The 18,941-nt window shown below is 55.1% G+C and overlaps 1 protein-coding gene and 1 long non-coding RNA gene across 3 annotated transcripts; one reads left to right on the forward strand and one right to left on the reverse strand.

Annotated features, from left to right (window-relative positions):
* Positions 1-657: 657 nt before the first annotated feature.
* Positions 658-18,364, reverse strand: Igsf9 (immunoglobulin superfamily member 9). Of its 2 annotated transcripts, XM_059280469.1 has the most exons (21): positions 18,263-18,364; positions 15,602-15,870; positions 15,175-15,363; positions 10,314-10,466; positions 9,499-9,653; positions 9,180-9,297; positions 7,654-7,795; positions 7,397-7,542; positions 7,145-7,287; positions 5,888-6,028; positions 5,236-5,352; positions 4,863-5,013; positions 4,533-4,656; positions 4,124-4,299; positions 3,659-3,909; positions 3,358-3,442; positions 3,090-3,266; positions 2,767-2,809; positions 1,678-2,529; positions 1,305-1,432; positions 658-1,071 (listed from the first exon to the last, which is right to left on the reverse strand). In XM_059280469.1, exons 2-21 carry the CDS (start codon positions 15,657-15,659, stop codon positions 890-892), a joined length of 3,531 nt encoding a protein of 1,176 aa, XP_059136452.1. In that variant the 5' UTR covers positions 15,660-15,870; positions 18,263-18,364; the 3' UTR covers positions 658-889. The 2 variants fall into 2 exon arrangements, with proteins under 2 accessions (XP_059136452.1, XP_059136453.1); XM_059280470.1 differs by lacking the exons at positions 9,180-9,297; positions 9,499-9,653; positions 10,314-10,466; ... (1 more) ...; positions 15,602-15,870; positions 18,263-18,364 and adding an exon at positions 8,393-9,112.
* On the forward strand, positions 8,529-9,964 carry LOC131925186 (uncharacterized). The gene is made up of 3 exons (XR_009383170.1): positions 8,529-8,911; positions 9,124-9,301; positions 9,619-9,964. It is a non-coding gene; the product is annotated as an uncharacterized LOC131925186 (long non-coding RNA).
* Positions 18,365-18,941: the final 577 nt, after the last annotated feature.

An 18,941-nucleotide genomic window follows, 5' to 3' on the forward strand; every position in this document is an offset into this window, starting at 1 on the left:
CGGGTGCTCCTCCGCCTGGAAGCTTTTCCCGGTTCTTCACCTGGCACCTCACCTGTTCTGCCTGTTACCTGCTGTGTGGCTTTCGCTCAGTTATAAAAGGCGCCTTATGCTTTAGTTGCCCAGTCTACAAAATAAACTCAAAGCTGCGGAGACTTAAACCGCACCCGGAAAGAGCGTAGAGCAGTGCTTGCTCGCTCGGCACACGGGGAATGATGTCAGCCTTCTGCGAGGGTCCCAGGAAGTCCCACCCACACATTGTAAGTACTTAACTAAAGGTTGACGCAAACTGAACTCTTTGTGCCAGCGTGATAACCCGCTTACGGCTTTATCACAGAACTTAGTATGCTGTAAATGTTTGTCTGCCTCACTGACCAGAAAGAACTCCCCAAGGACAAAGCACAATCTCCGTGAGTTCTGTATTTTCTCATGGCTTCATAGTCTAACAGCAGCTCTTGGCTAGCTGGCCCTGTTAGGCACCCAACTACTATTTTTCAAATGGCTGTTGAATGTGTCTCATTCCCAATCTTCTCTATACAGGTCCAGGGAATTCTTCACCTCTCTTAGACACAAAGATAGATAACAGAGAAATGTTTTTCAGACTTTTATTCACCAGTTTAAAAAAAAAAACAAAAACCTGCACCCACACTATAAACACACACACACACACACACACACACACACACACACACACACACGGTTCAACCCCTAGACTCAACTAAAGAGTCAGTACATTCGTTCTACATCAAGCTCACTCAATCAAGCCTACCACCAGGCCACCATCAGGGTCTATTCCCGCACAGAGTGGTAGGGGCAGCGCCCAAGCTCGGAGCCAGAGTCTTGGCCTCCTTGGCAGATCCATATGCCTTTCCTAGCCTCCCACTAAGTGTGTTCACAGCAGAGTAGCCTGTTCAGGGTAGGAGATGGACTGTGGATAGGCCGGTAGCCGGGCCCTGGTAGCATCCCTGCGGCGGCGGAAGGCTAGAAATTCCTCCCGAAGGGCAGCACAGCGGGCCTCAGGGCCAGGGGCATGGGCTGTGCTCAGGAGACAGCTCTCCTCTGGAGTCTTCACACCTTCAAAGGAAAAGCAGGACAATGCGAGGAGAGACATGGTTGGTGACTCATTGGGTGAAGGGCTCAGGCCTGAGGCTCCAAAGGGCCTTTGCATGCAGTGAGCCTAGGAAGCAAGAGACACTCCAGGGCAGGGAGCCTGAGTCTCGGGAATTTGACTGGGAAACAGATGGACTCACCTCAGAACATGGGAGGGCGAGTGTGGGGCCGTGCGGCCAGCTAGGAAGTTCACATACCTAACTCTGGCTCAAGTTCGGGTCGGGACCGAGCGCTGGCCAAGCCCGGGTGCCAAGTCTCCTGCAGCTCCATGTCCCCGGGGAATTCTGAGTCCCATTCATAGTTCTCATCCACAGAAGTGTCCCTCCTGTGAGAAAGGACAGGTAGAAAGCGTGAGCAGAGGAACAGAGGGCATCCAGCGAAGTATGAACTTGGGGTCCTCTAAACCAGACTGAGCTTCCTGGACCTCGGCAGAGCTTCTGAGAGAAGGAGTCTTCTGGTCTCAGAGTGGGAGTAGAACATGGAAGGTGAGGGGGGGGGGGGTAAGAGGGCATCTGGAATGATAGGGCAGGGTGGAGGGCCAGGGCAAGAATGGGTAGGTATTGCCTTTACCTTTTGCTGACGGTCACTACATGCTCCCTTCGGGGCCACCTCTCAGGCCCACTGGCCCAGCTGCTGGTGTCTCCTGGAGCTGGGCTGAGGTAGCTTCCCCCTGCAGAGGGGGCTGTGGAGGGGGGGCGCAGGAAGGAAGCACTTCCTCTCCCACTGCTCTGGCTGGTGAGGCTGCCACGAGGGGCAGCGGGGAGAAGCCCCGGCAGCACCCGCTCCCTCAGGGTCCAGTCAGTCAAAGCTGTGTAAGGGGGCTCTGAGGGGGCCCCGACCCCCATCAGTGTCCTAGGAAGCACTGCCCTGAGGTTTGCAGGAGGAGAGTCTGGTGGTGGGAGGAAAGATGAGGGGGCACAGGGCTGAGTATCCATGAAATCTGGAGGTGGAGCAGGTGTGGGTTCCTCGAGAGGTGGCCAGTCCCCATCTACATTCATCTCCCGGAAGAAGGGTAGGCTCAGGTACTGGAGCAGGGGTCCTGGACCTGATAGAGGGGCTGCAGGAGGCGGTCCCACAGGGCTGATGTCTGCAATGCAGAGGGGCTGTGGGACCCCACTGGGGCTGCTACTGCTACAGTCGAAGGACTGGGCCAGGCGTTTGGATGAGTGCTGAGGTTCTGCCCGCTCCAGACATAACCTTTCCTGTGGAGGGGCCACAGTGGGTCCCATCACAAAGCGGCCATCTGGACCCCGGCAAATGGGCTCCAATGGCAAGTGTCCCCGACCAATTGGAGAATCCGGGTGGGGGCTAGGAGGTCGGGCAGGCTCCCCCCAGAGCAGACTCTGGCGTAGGCTGGGGACGGGGGAGCCCTGGAGCTTCAACTTGGTCACGCTGTCAGGGCTGTCTGAGCCAGGAGCAGAGCTGGGGGAAGGACAGAAGATCAGGGTCTGGCCTTGCAAGGTCTGTTGCACAACCGAGAAAGATCTAGGGAGAGCAAGCAAGGGCAGGGCCAGGTGGTAGGGGCAGAAGGAAGAGAAACAGCGTGGGACTAGTCCCCAAGCCAGGGACAGCACACGCCTGGTCTCACTTCCCTCTAATTTTAACTCCTTCTGAAGGTACAATGGGAAGCAATAGGAAGCCAGAGAGGTAAGGACTTACTGTGGGCCTGACTTCCTAGGTGAGGAGAAGATCAGAGGTGGATCTGTAAGGACATGAAAGCAGGAAGTGATCCAGGTAAATTTGTGCCCAAGCTCCGGGGGTACAACCCTCAACCACATTCCCATCCTACTGGGAAAAGGGTAGGTAAGGGCCAGGTACTAGATTGGAAGGATGCCGCACCAGGACCATGTGAAAAGGGAGAGGCTGTTCTCCCGGGAAGAAGCAGCCGGTGGATGGGCAACCCCTTCAAGTGGCCAAGCAGTACTTAGGACCCTAGTGATGAGGGGTGAGGGCAGCCTAGGGAAGAGAGTGATGGCACCTACCCTGGCGCAGACGTTTTCTGTGGCGACGGGCAGCCCTGCGCCGATTCATGAGGCAGGCAGCCAGGATGCTCACGAGGACTGCCACGCCCAAGAAGCAGACCCCGCCCACAACACCAGCCAATACGGGCTGGGGCAGGAGACCTGGTAGCTGTGTTCGGGAGGGGTACACCTCCAGGCCTGGGCAAGGGGGGACAGGAAAGAGGGCCGGTCAGTGGACTGTGAATCCCCGTGTAACCTCCAGCGACTTTCCCTCCCACTGGGTTCTCACCAGAAGTGGAGATGTTGGCTGTGTTGCTGGGATCACTGACATAGTTATCAGCAAAGGCCACGAGGCGGAACTCATAGAGCACGTCCTGAGGATTAGAGGTGGAGGGCCATGGAGCGGATCAGGGCCAGTACTGCCCACCACAGTCCCTTTTGTGAAGACTGCAGTCGGGAGGTAAGAATGAGGTAGGGCAGGGGGTGAAAATGGCCAAGTCAGGATGAGAAGACGGGGTTAGGAAAGAAGAGTGTGACACCGTCAAAGTCCCTAGGGGGGACCTTCCCTCTTTACTGCCTCCGGCACACACCTTGATGAGGCCAGGCACCAGCAGCTGGATTTCTGTGCCGGCCACGGCTTGGTCCAGTATCTCCCAGCCTTGGGAGCCTTGCCGTCCTTCCAGGACATAGCCATCCAGTCTCTTAGGGATGAGTTCTGGGGGATCCCAGTGCAGGAGTACCCCTCGGGGTGTCCGTACTGCCACCAAACCTCTAGGAGGGGACAGGGGAGGTGGCATCTCTGTTGGAGGAAGCCTAGTGGCAGCTGGTGTGGTAGGAAGCCCTGGATGGGACAGACAGACAAATGAGGGGTAAGAGTCTCAGAGTCCTTCATCCTGTCCCTCCCCTGGCCTTCCCCAACTCATAAGTACCCACATATTCTGCCAGAGCCTTTCTGTACCCTCTCTGGGCCCCAAGCTGCCCAGCATCTCTGCCCTATCCCCACTCCAGGTCTTCCCATCCATTTCTGTGCCGTGCAGGGTTTGGGGACCTCTTACCTTCTGGTATAGACAGGACAATCTCGCTGAAAGGCCCACTGCCCAGCTTGTTCTGAGCAAGGACACTGAACTGGTACTGAGTATGGGGTTGCAGCCCTGGCACTAGAAGGCACGTTGCCCCCATAGGCACAGCCAGCGATACCCAGTCATGGTGGGCTCGGTCAGGACGCTTGGCCCTGGAGGAATACAGGGAAATCACATCAGCAAGGATGATCGGGATGGTGTAGGGGTCCAGAGAGCTGACCTCACCCCTCTGGCTCAACCACCAAAGTCTCAGGACCTCGGCCCGGAAGGTCAAGAATCTATGACAATAGGGCGGCAGAGCCAGCCCATGGCTAGACACAGAGGGATGGAAGGAGGGGCAGAGGGCCGGGTAGATCCAGGGTGAAGTCAGGGACAGGTCACTCACAGTGGGGTATACCAGACACTGAATCTCTGCAGATAGCCACCATCAAAGCCAGGCTCCCAAGAGACATTGGCACCCTTGGGTAAAGGTACCACAGACACATTGGTGACGACATGGGGACTCGTGCCTGGGTAGGGGGAATGGAGGGAGGGATGATGATCAGGACCCTGAAGTAGGGTAAATAAAGAGTACATCGCAGGTTCTGTCCTCCGCCCATTATCCTGGGAGGGGATCCCGTACCCACAGATCCCCACCTACACCTCCCAACAGCAATACCCCCATCTCCTGTTTCACATGGCTCCCCCAGCCCCAGCCTGCTCCCAGACCACTAACCTAGCACATAGACATTGGTAGAGGTGACCACTTGGGCTACAGCGTTGCTGGCACTGCATTCCCATCGTCCATGGGCCTCCTTGGTCAGGGGTCGAAGGATGAGGCTGTGGTTGCTGTCCACCTGGGCCTGGCCCTGCAGCCCCCGGCCCACCTACAGAACCACTGGTCAGCCCTGAGGATACATGCAGCCACCCCTCACCAAGGGGGCCACTCATCTCTCCAGGTAACTTGTTCCCTCCCCACATTGCCTCTGACAGCCTGTACCTTCACACATCCCTCCTTCCCCCTCCCAAAAAAAAAAAAAAAAAAACAATGCGGGGAACGGTGGGCATATGGACCCAGGTAGAGCCGAGTCAGGATTCAGGAGCCTTACCTTGGCCCAAGAGATAACAGGAGGAGGGTCTCCTCGAGCAGAGCAGGGGATGAGTAACTCTCGCCCGACTTCTTGGAAATACTCTTCCTTGGGTTGGTCTATAAAAGCCGGGGGAGCCTGCAGGCCAGATCTGGATTTGGAGGGGGCCTCTTTCACAGCCCCTCTTTCATCTCTAGGCTTGGGTGTCCCCCATTCCCAGACCCTTGTCACACTGTCTCAGTCTCTAACGCATTCTCCCTCTCTCAGTCCTGTGTCTTTGCTCCCAGCACGTAGGTCTGCAGGGCAATGGTGGGCTGGGGCAGGACTCTCTGAGACAGATGAGTCTCTACAGATCATCCTCCTCGTCTTCTCTCTTCTCTCCCTCCTTCCCCCTCTCTCTCCCCTTTCCTCCATTTCCTGTGGAACTCCGGCAAGGGAGGCAGAAGGATTGAGGTCAGACAGATATGTCTCATTTTCTGAATGTGTACGTGACTGATGTCCCACTGCCCAGTTTCATCTCTGCGTGTTGTGCTGGCTGTTGCTATGACCACCACAAGAAACAGACTTAGGAGTCCCTCCCATACCTGTCTGCCTGACTCCACCCTCTTAACATGGTTTAGAACGCATATCCAGCCACCTAGCCACGCCACAGCAGGTCTGCTGTGGGCCTCACCTTGAGCAGCACTCGGGTCACAGAAGAGGGTCCAGCAGTACCAAGACTGTTGTAGGGAGTACAGGAGTATTCCCCCAAGGCATCCTCATTCCCAAGAGCAATGATGAGTGAGCCCTCTGGGCCCTGTGACCAGCCCGGGAACTAGAGGGCAGAGGAAATGACAAGTAGAGAGAGAAGTCAACAGAGGTGAAGCCGGGGTGAAGAGAGGCAACCCAAGTAAGGAGGAGATACAGGAAATTCTCTTGTAGAAAGTCAACCCATCAACTCTGGGTCTTGGACTGACCCTCTCTCCGGACTGTAGACCTCCACCTCTCTCTCTCTCCTGTCAAGGGGCTATTATCAATGGGTGTGAGACTGAGAGAGAGCACAGCCTCAGGGTGCCACTCACGAGAACGGTGTGAATGGGCATCCCTAGAGTTGAGTCATGTGGGGTTCCCTGCTTGTCCGTCATTCCGGTCTGAGTACAACGGCCTATCCGTCTTCCAGTCCTCTCTAGCTCAGACTTCATAACCCCTCACCTGGACTACCTCAGCTGCTTCACAGCCTTCCGGCTGCCCTCCTAACTCCGACTCAAGAGTCCTGATACCACTGCCAAAGCCCACCGCTGCTGTTGCCTTAAGATTTTTGTAAACTTTCAACAAAAAATTACCGAATGCCACAACTGGAAAAGCCCCGAGGACGCTATGATGAAAAGACGCAAGGCCTGGAGGAATTTATAGTCTCCTCAGACAAACAAAAGATCTCAATCAGCTTGGAATGAGGTCATATGAAGTTGGCACACAGTCTTCCCTTTAGGACCCAACCTGTCTTTCCAGCCTTTTCTACACCACTCAAGTCCCTACAGGTGCTCACAGCAGCTCCCACCTCACCGCACGACTCATCATTTCACCGGCCCACGATACCGTACCCTGCCTCTGTGAAGTGGTTTCTGCGTCGAATGACTGCCCACTCTGCAAGATCTAACCCCAAAGTCCCAGGATTTGTTACTGATCTCTCCTCAACCAGACCTAGAAGCAAAGCCTTGCTCCTTCTCTGGCCTGCCAGCAGAGTCTCTGTTCCAGTTCCATCCTCCAGGCCACGCTCTAAGGATGGATACTTCTTCGTTACACCCCCACATCCACCACCTAACACAGTATCTGGTAAGAAGCACGTTTCCTAACCACGGCACTGAATTACACTCAGCCACCCACTGCAGCTGGCCGTCTGACTATAACAACACCTAGCCAAGACCTTCCTTCCCGTGTCCTGAGTCTGTACCTTGTCCAGCTGCAAGGCCTGCCCGTCTTTGGTCCAGGTGACAAAGAGCAGTGGGGGGTTAGCACGAACTGGACACTGGATCACCCCCCGCATGCCAATGGGCAGAGGTGTCTCGGGAGGCATGACTGTCACCTGTGCAGGGTCTGGAAGAATGCAGAGACAAGTTGGAGGACAAGGTTTTGGGTCTGTCTCTGGGGGTAGCAGGCTGCAGGGGTGGGGTGGGGGAGGGCGGAAATGGGAGCTCAGACTTACAGAGCACAGTGAGATAGGCAGAAGCGGAGGGTGGATTCGGAAAGCCATTGCTGGGCACACAGGTATAGTGGCCAGCGTCGTCAGGCTGAGTGGCCTGTAGCCACAGGCTTCCATCTACCAGGATCCGCACGCGAGACTGTAGGCGGCTGCAATGTGGCATGTGTGAGGAGGAACTCAGGCCTCGCCCAGACGAGGAGTCCCTCAGATACTACTCATCCGTTCCCTGACTCGGCTACCCAAGAGGTAGGTTACCCTACCTAATGTGGAAGACATTAATGCCATCCTGGAACCAGCTGTAGGTGAGGTTAGCGGGGTATGCCTCAGCCTGGCAGGCCAAAGAGACATCCTGGGAGGCATTGACCGTACTGTTGATGGGGGGCACCACAATGACAGGAGGTCCTGTGGGAAGTACAAAGGCAGAAAGATGTCCTCAGCCCATGGTCTTCCCAGAACCCTCGGGGCTCTGCTGGCTCTGCCCTTTGTAACCTGCAGCACATTACTACAGGGCCTTGAGGGCCTGAGGCGGAAGATGTGATAAAAAAAAAAAACCATCCTAATACCAGAGGCTGCTCTCTTTTCCAAGTCTTCCTTGTTTCACAAGAAGTGACAAGTAGCCCTATTTACTCTACTTCCTTCTGCTTGGAAACCGTATGTGAAGGACTCTGTTCGTTTACTCTTTCTGTCCCTGACACATCCCTGTCCCCCACACAGGTCCCATATGTCACCAAAGATGCTGTAACAATGCCAGGATCTAGATTCCCCTGACATCTCAACACTAATGGCTATTTATGCAGAAAGGACCTCACTGGCTCACAGAAAACTTTCACCCCAGTGCCTGCCCATAACCCCACCTGGCCACCCATTTTTCTATATGTCAACTTTATCAGAAAGTCCCTGATCAACTTCATCATATGTCCCCATGCCAGGCTGCTTCCTTGTCCCTAGTGAATCCCAGGTCCCAAGTACCATTTCCAAGGGTCTAACCCAGCCACACACCTTCTGCAAACCTGTCTCTAGCTACCATACCCCCATTGCCTTCTCCATCCTTGGACCCCAATGCACAGCCAGTTAGGGTCAGTAACAAGTGGGAAGTGACCTAAGTACACCCACGGAGCACCTGCCACAGGCTACACTGAGCGCCTAGCACTCTGCTTGCTTATCTCTCGTAAGAACCAGTGTGGTTAGAATTCTCTCTCTGCTTTGGCAGTGACGTTTCGGAGGCAGACACATTATGAGGTAACTCGCCCGAGGTCAAACAGGGAGGCAAGACTTCTACTTGGGCCTTCCTGATGCCAGGGTCTCTGTCCTTTAACTGTGATCCAGCGCCGCTCTTGTCAAGTACCAAGGACAATGATACTCCAGTGGTTCACAGATTAATCTGTTTCCCCTCCAGGACACCGGGTGCTAGGAAGTCAGAGTCCAGCCTCACACAGCTCCTTAGCCTCTCCTCCCCAGGGCAAGAGCTAAGCACGAGTGACTACATGCCACTTTCTGTGCTCGTCCAAGTCCCGAGAGGTAGGCATGAACCTCTTTTTTGAGATGGCACAACCAGGACTCGGGAGAGTCCCAGGGTTCGTGGCCTAACACTAGCGCCCATGTCCTTTCCGCTGGACGTACACTGCCGGGCACTAAACCGCCCATGTCTTCATCCCTTCTCTCATCCTTCCGGGGGCCTCTTCCTCTGATAGGAGCCTCCTCCCCATCTTCTGCGTGCTTCCCCAACACAGGTCCTGTCTTCTCACATGGGTGGCCCGGGGTCCCCAGCCCTCCCACCCAAGAGCACCTAGCACCAGCAGTTGTGTGGTATGGGTGACGCTGCCCTCGGTGCTGGAGGCTCGGCAGGTGTAGTCTCCGGCGCTGCCTCGCTCCACCCGGCGGATCCAGAGCGTCCCGTTCTGCACCTAAGTAAGGAGTCTTTAAGAAAAGGCCCTTCCTGTTTGGGCAGCCTCAGACCCTGCACTTCCAGGGCTGGCCAGCAGAGGGAGGCAGCACCCCAGGCTCAGGGAAGCCAAGGGAAAGCCCCTCCCCCGACCAGCGGAGCTTCTGCCCCGCCCCCTCCTGCCCTGTCAATTCTGCCCGCCCACTCCAGGGGGCCCACTCACTTGCACCTGACCCTGGCCTTTGCCAAGGTCCTGTCCTCGGAATTTCCAAGTCACATAAGGCTGGGGGCTGCCCCGGGCCACACAGCGCAAGGTAACAGCCTCCAGTTCCTTCACTTCCAGGACTAAGGGAGGCGTCTCCAGGAGCTGAGGGGGCGCTGTGAGGGGAAAAGAGGCCTCAGGGGCTGCCAGAAAGGCTATCAGCCCACAAAGCAGTGTTCAAGAGCCAGGGAGACCTCATCTCCGAGCTGCTGCCCGCCCAGGTATATGGGAATACTAGCCCAGGGTCACCTGCCTGCTGTACACGGGACCATCCCAACACTGGCTGCATGTCCAGAGCAAGCGCCCAGGGAAATCTGGGAATCAGGAGGTGTGGATCTTAGACTCATCTCCGCCACCCATTGGTGGCACAAATGCCTCTCTACCTGATCCGCCTCAATCTCACCTATGAAGTGGGGAATGGTTACAACTGTCTCCCTTCTAGTGACGAGGAAGAAACAAGGTCCCAGATGGAAAGTGCTATGTATGCGCTGCATCACTCGGGACCCAATACACCAGGAGTGGGAAGTTCCTGACTCAGAGCCTAGAGGCCGACTGGATTTTATTTGAAGAACTCAGAGGGTGGGAGGGAGGGCAGGGGTAAGAGGCAAGCACCAGATGAGCAAATCCAGTGAGCAGACGCCGGAATGGGTAGAGCATCAGCCCTGCACTGGGATACAAGCAGCTCCCTTCTCTCCTTCACTACCAGGGCTCCCGTCATTCCCCTCCCCTCCCCACCCCCACCCCCGCACCACACCACCTGCCCCCCTGCTTCATACAATTGACTGTCAGGTGCACCCAGGAGCCGTTGGCAAAATCCTGTTCAGGGCTGTGTTGGTCCAGGAAGAGCACACGGCACTCGTACCAACCCTGGTCTTCCACCCGGAGCCCCTCAATCTGGAGAGATGCTCCTGTCTGCAGTCGGACTCGCCCTGTGAGGAGGGAAGTCCTGAATCAAGGGGGCTGAATGAAGGAACTCTGCAGGAGCACACACACACACACACCCGCCAGGCCTGGTCACACAGGCCATTCCCAGAGGTGGAGAATAGCCTAAGCCTGTTATCCAAGAGTGAGGGTCTGTCTGCAGAGGAACCGATAGGATTGAGGTCACTGAGGGCAGATTGCTATGTTCAATCCTTCCGACTGCTCCTGCCTTTCAATAGATAGCTGAGATCCAGAGCAGAAAAAGTCAAGGCATTCTGGTAAGTGGACAGAATGTTCCCCTCACATACGCCAGACTTCCCAGACTGTTAGGGGAAGGAGTGAAGAGCCAGCGTTTGGTGGTCTCCTCTGGACTTTTACAAGATTCACCATCCCTGGCGTCCTTTATAAGACCGAGATATAAGTCCTCTAGGGGCACTCCTGCTTTTAGAGGACTCTGTCCCCGGGATCCCCAGCAGTCTTTGGGGCCCTCCCAGGGACCCAGACCTCGCCTGCCAAAGCCCGTAATCCCTCAGAACTATTATCAGCGGCCTAAGCGCCTTAGAGTGGCCAGAGTCCAGCCCAGCCAGGCTGCAGTGTCAGCAGCCTCCTCCACACATCCCATCCCCTCTGTGCCCCAGCTGACTGACCACATGCAGCCCCACAAAGCCCCACACCCCAGCACAAAAGGACACCTCATTCCCGCCAGGTCAGCATCCACAGCACACCACCCGGCCGACTGAGATGCCCACCCCATCCCTCAGCACCCTCCTCTGAGGGAACCCTGCACCCTGACAGCATTACAAGTCCCCTAGCATGTGAGAAAGGCACATGCTTGGCAGCCCAAAACAGCCAGGCACAAGTCCAGCTCAGCTGGATGCTCCTTTGGGCAAGTTACGCCGCGACCTGTCCATTTCAGTTTCCTCATCAGTTTAAAAAAAAAAAAAAAATGAGAAAGGGAAAAACTGGGATGAGGTGGAAGGCCAGAGATGAAGCAGGGGAGGTGCAGAGCACCTGGCCACTGGATGCTCAAATAAAGGCTATTAAACAAATGAATACGACACACATTTGAAATCAGAAGTCTACACTCAATCCTGGGCCCGTCCCTCATCAGATAACCTATCACCTCCCTTTCCTCTTCCACATCAGTGAACTGTACCACCATGCACCAGGTTGCCCTCTGGGGAAGCCTGGCACCACCTGGATTGCTCCATCACCCCCTGCCATGTAGTTATTCATTACATCTTCCAAACCCCACCTCCTAAGCATTAGTATTTCCCTCTCTGCCACCTTCCACCTTGAAGTCTGCAATGTGTCTCTCACCTGGGTTGTCCAGCTGCTCCATCCCGCCTACACTTACCAGTTGCCCATGCTCACTTGACCTTTGCTGTGAACAGATGGAATTGTCTAAAATTCACAGGATGGGCAAATGTAGCTCCCAGGTGGTGCTTTCAGAGTCTTGCCTAGCCCAACCCTCCCCGACAGAAGCAATCCTGAAGCTGCTGGGGTACCCACGCCCTCCAAGCTGCTTCCACTCTGCTCCTAGGGCAGCCTCTCTGAAGTAGAAACTCAGCCTGCTTGCCCTTGGTTGCCACTGGAGAGATGACAGCCATAGGATCGAGGGTGGCTAGTGGACCTTTTTTTCTTCTAACAGTTGGCCCCTGGGTGTGTGGATTCTTTAGACAGGGTGGACCTTCATATAGGTCTAGGTGTATAATCCCCACCCAGAAGATAAAAATGGGCCTAGCAGGTAAATATTTAACATAAGAATACAGTACCCTTCCTCATACCTGCAAAGTCCCTGTCACTCTAATGTGACAGGCCACTGAGCCCAGCAGACCCCAGACTGCAGCTTCCTCCATACCCCCGCATCATAGAACTTCTCATTATGGTAATCGCTGAGCTCCTGAGCAAAGGAAGAAAGACTAGGCATTGAATATAAGTCGTGTAATATTAGACAGTCACCATATTTAATCCTCCCAAAAAAATCCATTATTGATGAAGGAACTAATGTTAAACTTCTTTCCAAAATTGCATAGCTATTAGGAGATCAAGCCAGGTCTCCCAAAGTCAGTGCACTTTCCAGTGAACACCGACATCAGAATCAAATAATGTTCAGGACACTGAGCATAATCTCTGACTTCACTTAAGAAATGTTATCAGCTAATGGCTAACAGTCCTGATGCCAGTTAACCAGAATATTCAGTGCAGCATGTTGTACAAACTAACCTCTCTAGAAGGTCCACACTGCTGGGCTGCAGTGTTTCAGAACAATAAGGTGACCAGAGTGGCAGTCCTATAACCTCCTGTCCCCTGGGCCCACTTCCTCCTATAGATAGGCCTGCCCTCCACCTGCATGGCCAAACCTAATGGACTTCAGATCTGCCTACATACAGAGTCTGAGAAGGACAGAGTCTGCTCCCTTGGGCTCTGCAAAGGCAGGAAACCCACACTAAATTTAACCATGAACATGGACAAGTGTATGTTCACACCGAAGTTTGGAGCACAGCAGTGACCGTGCCCACATACTGCACTATGAAGCCAGAAGCATAAGGAAGCATTCTGGGAAGATGCATCGAGGCAGACAGCTTGGAAGGATCAAAGGCAGGAAGGGCGGATTATTTGAGTGAGCTTGGACCTTCTAGATGGACAGTCAGAGTTGATTTATCGAGCAATCCAGTATAGTCATAAAACACAAGTCCCTTCTGCTCTGCCGGGCATCCCTGAAACCCAGCCCAAAAGTCAACGGACAAGGGCCAGGCTCACTGATTCAGACTTAGTCTAACATCCATCCCAGGAAGCCTAAGTCCAGACCGCCTTTCCCCAATTCCTGGTCAGTTTCACACCACCCAGGTGCTATGCTAAATACTTTAAAAACAGTAGCTAACTTAATTAGTCCTAGATCATTTTATGCTGCCTTTTACTACTTCTGTACTAGTTTATACATCTAGGTTCCTCTACTCCACAGCTTCTAGAGCCCTCCAAAACCAGCTTTCCCTTCAGTGTGGTTCCCAGAGCTACTATCTTTCTCGTCATTGCTCCCACACCCTAGGCCACCAGCCTCGTGCAGTCCCAGGCCATCTCCTCTCCACTTGCCCACAGGGTTTATGACAGAACAGCATTGTCCTCAGCAACCTCCACCTCCCGTTGCTTAGCAACCGCAATTGTGAGTCCCCCAGCATAAAGGCGGAGAGGCCCCCCTTCTGAACTGTGAAGCAATAAAGGGTTAATGGGCTCAGAGGCCTCCCTCTGGGGTCTTCACCAGAGCAGGACCCATGTGGCTGGTCAGGAGCTCCAGGCTACTCAGGGGCAAGAGTGGGAACAAAGGGAAGAGGGAAACCCAAAGGCTTGAAACTCCCAGTCCTTAGAGCTGGAGAAAACCCACAGGTAGACAGGGGAGCTAGCCATCTCCTGGCTTCTCTGCCTAGGGGCCCAAAGACAATACAAGACTAATGCTGCAGCAAAGGCAAGCGGAATCCCAGGGAAAGCCCTGCCCACCTCGCCTCCACTCCCCCCTGCCTCGCCTCTGCCTGGCAATAATTTGAATTTGTCCAGCCTCAGCCCTGCAGCCAAAGCCCCCCTGGGCACAGACAGGCACAGACAGGGAGACCGCCTGTTTCCGCCTGCTGTTTCTCTCTACTTGTGCTAATTGAGGCCCACTTTCACCAAGTCCCCAAGGCTTGTGTAGACACACACACTCGCACTCCCAACTAGGCTGTTTGCCAATAACTGCCCCCAGTTTGAAAATAAACTCTCTCCAGCAGGCACCTGCCGGCGCCTCCCCCCCTCCGCTCAGCCAGCCAGTGACAAGAGCCCAGCCAATCCCAGGATTTCCCTCAGGATTCAAACCAAAGACAGAAAAGGTACCCCATCAGCATCTCTCCAGGTGGCCTTTTCTGGGTTTCACTCCAGGCAAAGGAAGCGCCAAGGCTCTTTCTTGCCCAGCAGCCCAGATCCATCCTTAGGGCCTCCTACAGGTTCTCTGAGACCTTACTCAGATTGAGGCTCCATCCAGGACCAGGAACACGCTGGGGTGCAGGAAAGAGGTCTTCTTCTACTGGGAGGTCTACACAGTACACCTCCACAGGAGCCTCCAGAAGCAGCGACCCAGCCAATCCCATCTATGCCTAGACTTTCGGGGGAACTGAACTGGATCCTCCCCCAGCAACCCCCCCCCCCCCCCCCCCGGCTGTGTTCATGTTCTCTGCTACTCAGAATCAGACGACGACGCTCCTCATACCCAAAGAGCTCGCATCCCTACCCACTCTGCGGACCCTTCAGCCCACTCCCTAAAAGCCTGGAGCCTCCACACTGGCATTTTGGACAGTAGGGAAGGGGAAGACATGGAGCAGCAGGTAGTAGACCCAGAGACCAGCACAGGGTTAAGTGGGGGAAACTACAGAAGATCAAGATGGAGTCTGGAAGGTTGCATGAAATGAGGATCGAACAATTAGCAAGTCAGGATGGAAACCTGGAACAGGGCTGCGGGATCTCCCGTGCAAGACGCCACACATAGCTGAAGGAGCAAAGCTCTAACGTGTGCATGCATCATGTCTACATAAATGAATCCTTCAATGAATTAGCACTACCGGGGAGCAGGGCCATGCTTGCTATAAGCAGTTGGGGCAGCAGAGCGGGAGATGTGACTGGAGAGGAGCAGCCTACTCAGCCCACCTGTGTTGGTGACACTTCCCCCTCCCACTTAAGGACAACTCTTACCCACGTAATCAGGGTCAATTCGGGGAGAGTAGAGGCCGAACTGGATGAAGATGGGAAGCAGGAATCCAAAGCGCAGCCACTCGATGACATGCAGAGGGGGGCGGCCAGCTGGAGGCAGCAAGTCACAGCCCAGAACTGCACTCTCCCCAGCCCGGCCCACCACAGAGACCACCTCAGGCTTCTTTCGACCTACGTGGTGGGCAGGACGAGGGAACAGCAAGGGATCAAAATGAGATTTGGGAGGGGAGGCTCCATCAATGTCTCTCTACAGCTTCCTTAAGACCTCGCGTGACAGGCGGGACCCCCGACCTCTCCGAGCCAGCCCTAGCGAGCCAATCTCCTACTCTCACATTCTCACAGATAACCCCTTAGTGAACAGTCACATCCCAGGGTAACAGAGGTGACGATCCCCGGGGGTCTGGCTCACCGTCAGCCCCCTGGCTGATGACCAGGCTGAGGATGGTCAGACTGAGACACCAAATCATAGCCCAGCTGGCCTGCTCACCCGGCCCCTCCTATCCACAGGAGCCCAGATGGAGGGGCCGGAAGGATGTCCACTGCCCGGCAATCCCAGAGAGCATCAGTCGTGTTCTGATCCGCCTCAGGCAACGGGTTTCAGCTCTCACTCTTCCAGTTAATGCTGCCTAGCTCATGCAACACCCGAGGGAGCTGTTCCAGTCTGGAGAGCCACCAGATCTAAATGCAAAAATATAAGGCAACATACAGAGTTGGTCAGTGGAGGAGACCAGCAGAAAGCCCTGATTGAGCAAGGTGCGGGGAAGAAAGAAGAGGGTGTAGAGGAAAGGAAGGGACCGGCACAGAGACCAGAGATCTTTTGGGTAGTTCCGCTAGGGATCAACTCCGGGGCCTCATTCCTGCCAAACTCTACCACAGCTGCGCTCCTAGCTCCCATACCAGAGATCCTGAAGCCCTGAGATTAAGCTAGGGTATAAACACTAGAGAACAAGAGAGTGCTGTTGGGCTGAGACTACACAGGTAAGGGAATGGATCCCAGGAAAAGCAAAGGAATTCTGGGAATGCCTGGAAGGGGGATACAAGGTTCTTAGCAAAGTGAGCAGAAGAGAACTCACACAGGAGGAAGAGGATTTACCAGGGAAGTCCTGGAGATGAGGACCATCGTGCCTAGCCCCCTCATCCTTCTTTCCTTTCTCCCGATGCCAACAAGGTCACCGACAACATGATAAGACCATTATTCACCACCACCCCCACCACCACCACCACCACCCCACATGACCAATAAGGATCCTAAGGATCTTGCGCAGAAGCAGACAGCTAGTCTAGAGTAAATCTCAGACAGAATCTAACCCCTTACCCTGTAGAGAGTGCCCCACAGAGCGCCCACATCCAATTCCTCACCCCACTTCCCATCCTCTGTGCTAAGCCCCGGAGCCTGGAGACATTCCCTGCTCAGTCAACACCGCTTGCCATCCCCACCTGCTGAAGAATAGGAGGTGGGAGAGGGAGGCAGCATCCTCCAGGTCTGGGCAGATCCAGGCCTGGCAGCTGTAGCCACTTTCAAAACGCTGCCAGAGAACCCTCCCTCTGTCAGACACCGACTTGGTGCCTCGCCCTAATTACTCCCACACACTCCTCTCTAGTACCCTGGGGGTGCCAGGATTTGCCAGGCCCACCATTCCCAAACCCTAGAGGCATGATCTGAGAGAAACCAACAACGCGTTTGAGTCCCTACCATACACAAAACGAACCCTGGAGCATGGAAGGCAGGTACTCTTAACAGTACCAACTCCTCAGTGTCTGAGGAAGTCACAAGGGATCAAAGGGCCCTGACCTGGGCCTGGCAAACCCAAGTGGACTCTGCTCTGAAGCCTCCACCCTCTTCTTGGCCTCACACAATTCAGCACTGTCTGTAAAATACCCTCCACAGGGCCGCATCATTCCTGCCTCTGCGTATCACGGGTTTGCCTGACTCCTGGTAATTCCCTTGCCTCCTGCTGCACCCAGCCAGCTCTCCTGGACTTCCCTGGAAAACCTTCGAACTGTACCATATAGAAGCCATTCTCTTCTGGCTCTACCAGGAATCTTGTGACCAAGGCATCCTCAGAATTTATCCTACTTTTCCGGGAACCTTTCCAACTCCTACTCCCCATCCATCCTCCTGTTCTTTTCATCTCCCCATCCAGCACTCCCTCATTTCTTCCAGGACTCCCATCCCAGCCATACACTTTTCACAGTGTCTACAAGATTCCAATTTCTCACACCTGATCTCCAATTACAGCAGGTCCTCGCTTCGAAGCACCCCTGGCTGGCCTCCTCCAGAATTCCCACTTGCCCTCCTTCCTTTTCCCCACCCTGCTCTCCCGGGAATCCCCCACCCCCCAATCCTCCAGGACGCAGCCCACAATACACTTCTCATGGTCTACCACAACAACAATTCTCTTTTCCCTCGCATTCTCTGGCTCCTGGAGCGCCTTCCTTTTGGAACCCGCCAAGAACTCGCCTGTACTACCTCCTACACTCTTCCAGATCTCTGGGAACCCCCACTCACCCATCAATAATTCCACTTCGCTCCCAGAACTACCCTGGTTCTGCTTCCCCAGATAATTTCACTTCTCTCTGAAGCTCTCCCGCTTCCCCCTGTCCCCCAGAACTCCTCACTGCTCCCCATGTCCCCGCCAGCACCCCATTTCTACGCCCCAGGACACCCCCACCCTCACCTGCTCTGCACCGCACAGCTCTGCTCTCGCAGCCACACAATAGGGGGCGGACCCGCCTCCCCGCCTCAGATGCCCCGAGCGCCTCCCGTCGCCCTGGAGACCGCCAATCCCCCCTCCCGCGGCGTCCAATTGGAGCCAACAGAGGCCGGGCAAGGCGGGCGGGACCCCCGCGCCTCCTGGGAGTTGTAGTTTAGAGACAGAAGGACGCGGTCGCACGTGGGCTCCCGTCGCCCCCTCGTGGAGCTCTGTACAACTAAGCGTGGGAAGGCTGATCGCCGCTTCCCGCCTCGAGTCAGATGGGCTACTGGGTCGGACAGACCGGTGGACCAAGAGCCGCAGGAGCCTACCCCCTTTGCAGGATGCTTGCATGCCCTCCTTCCTTTATAACTTACCTGTGGCCTTCTCCTCTTTCCGAACAAGCGTGCCACAAAGGAGGCATCGAAGGTTGAAATCTGAGCCAGGGGCAGGAGCACCTGGTGGAGAGCACGATTCCCCGCCCCCTCCCTGGGGATCCACCCAAGTCCCGGACCCATCTGATCTCCTATCTTTATCCCCACCCCCACCCATTTCCTCTTGCTGGACTGGAAATACCTGTCTGCGTTGGCTAGCTCCCAGCTTTTGCCCAGGCGCCTCCCGTGGTGTGTGTGTGTGTGTGTGTGTGTGTGTGTGTGTGTGTGTGTGTGTGTGTGTGTGTGTGTGTCTTGCAGAAGGCTAAGCTGCTAGTTTGGGGCTGCCGGGGCAGCTTCTGGCCCGGGGGAAGAAATGACGGGCGCCCTGACAACGGAGATTGAAAGAGAAAGAATGGAATATCTGATCCTTCACTGAAGCCCTTGCAGGGTGCCAAGCCCTGGGGTAGATGCACGTTTAGTTCATTGCTCCTGTAATCTGCCCTGAAACCCCCGCGAAGCGAGTGCAGCTCCTTTTGACTAGTGGGAAAACAGCGGCTGGACCAGAGGGAGGAACTTGCCCAAGAGTTCCCACCTAGGCACATTCAGGGTCCAGCCTGGTTGCCTTGGACATTTCACCCGCAGGCAGAAATATACCTGCCCTCAGAAAATGGTACCTCTTGGC

This window comes from Peromyscus eremicus, chromosome 15 (assembly GCF_949786415.1).
Source record: "Peromyscus eremicus chromosome 15, PerEre_H2_v1, whole genome shotgun sequence".
Taxonomy (NCBI): domain Eukaryota; kingdom Metazoa; phylum Chordata; class Mammalia; order Rodentia; family Cricetidae; genus Peromyscus; species Peromyscus eremicus.

Coding starts and splice junctions, on each gene's coding strand:
- Igsf9 (XM_059280469.1), bottom strand. CDS start 15,659: ATGATTTGGTGTCTCAGTCTGACCATCCTCAGCCTGGTCATCAGCCAG. Junction 3,267..3,357: donor AGCCAACATCTCCACTTCTG/GTGAGAACCCAG, acceptor CCCCTTGCCCAG/GCCTGGAGGTGTACCCCTCC. Junction 1,433..1,677: donor GTAGTGACCGTCAGCAAAAG/GTAAAGGCAATA, acceptor CCTTTCTCACAG/GAGGGACACTTCTGTGGATG.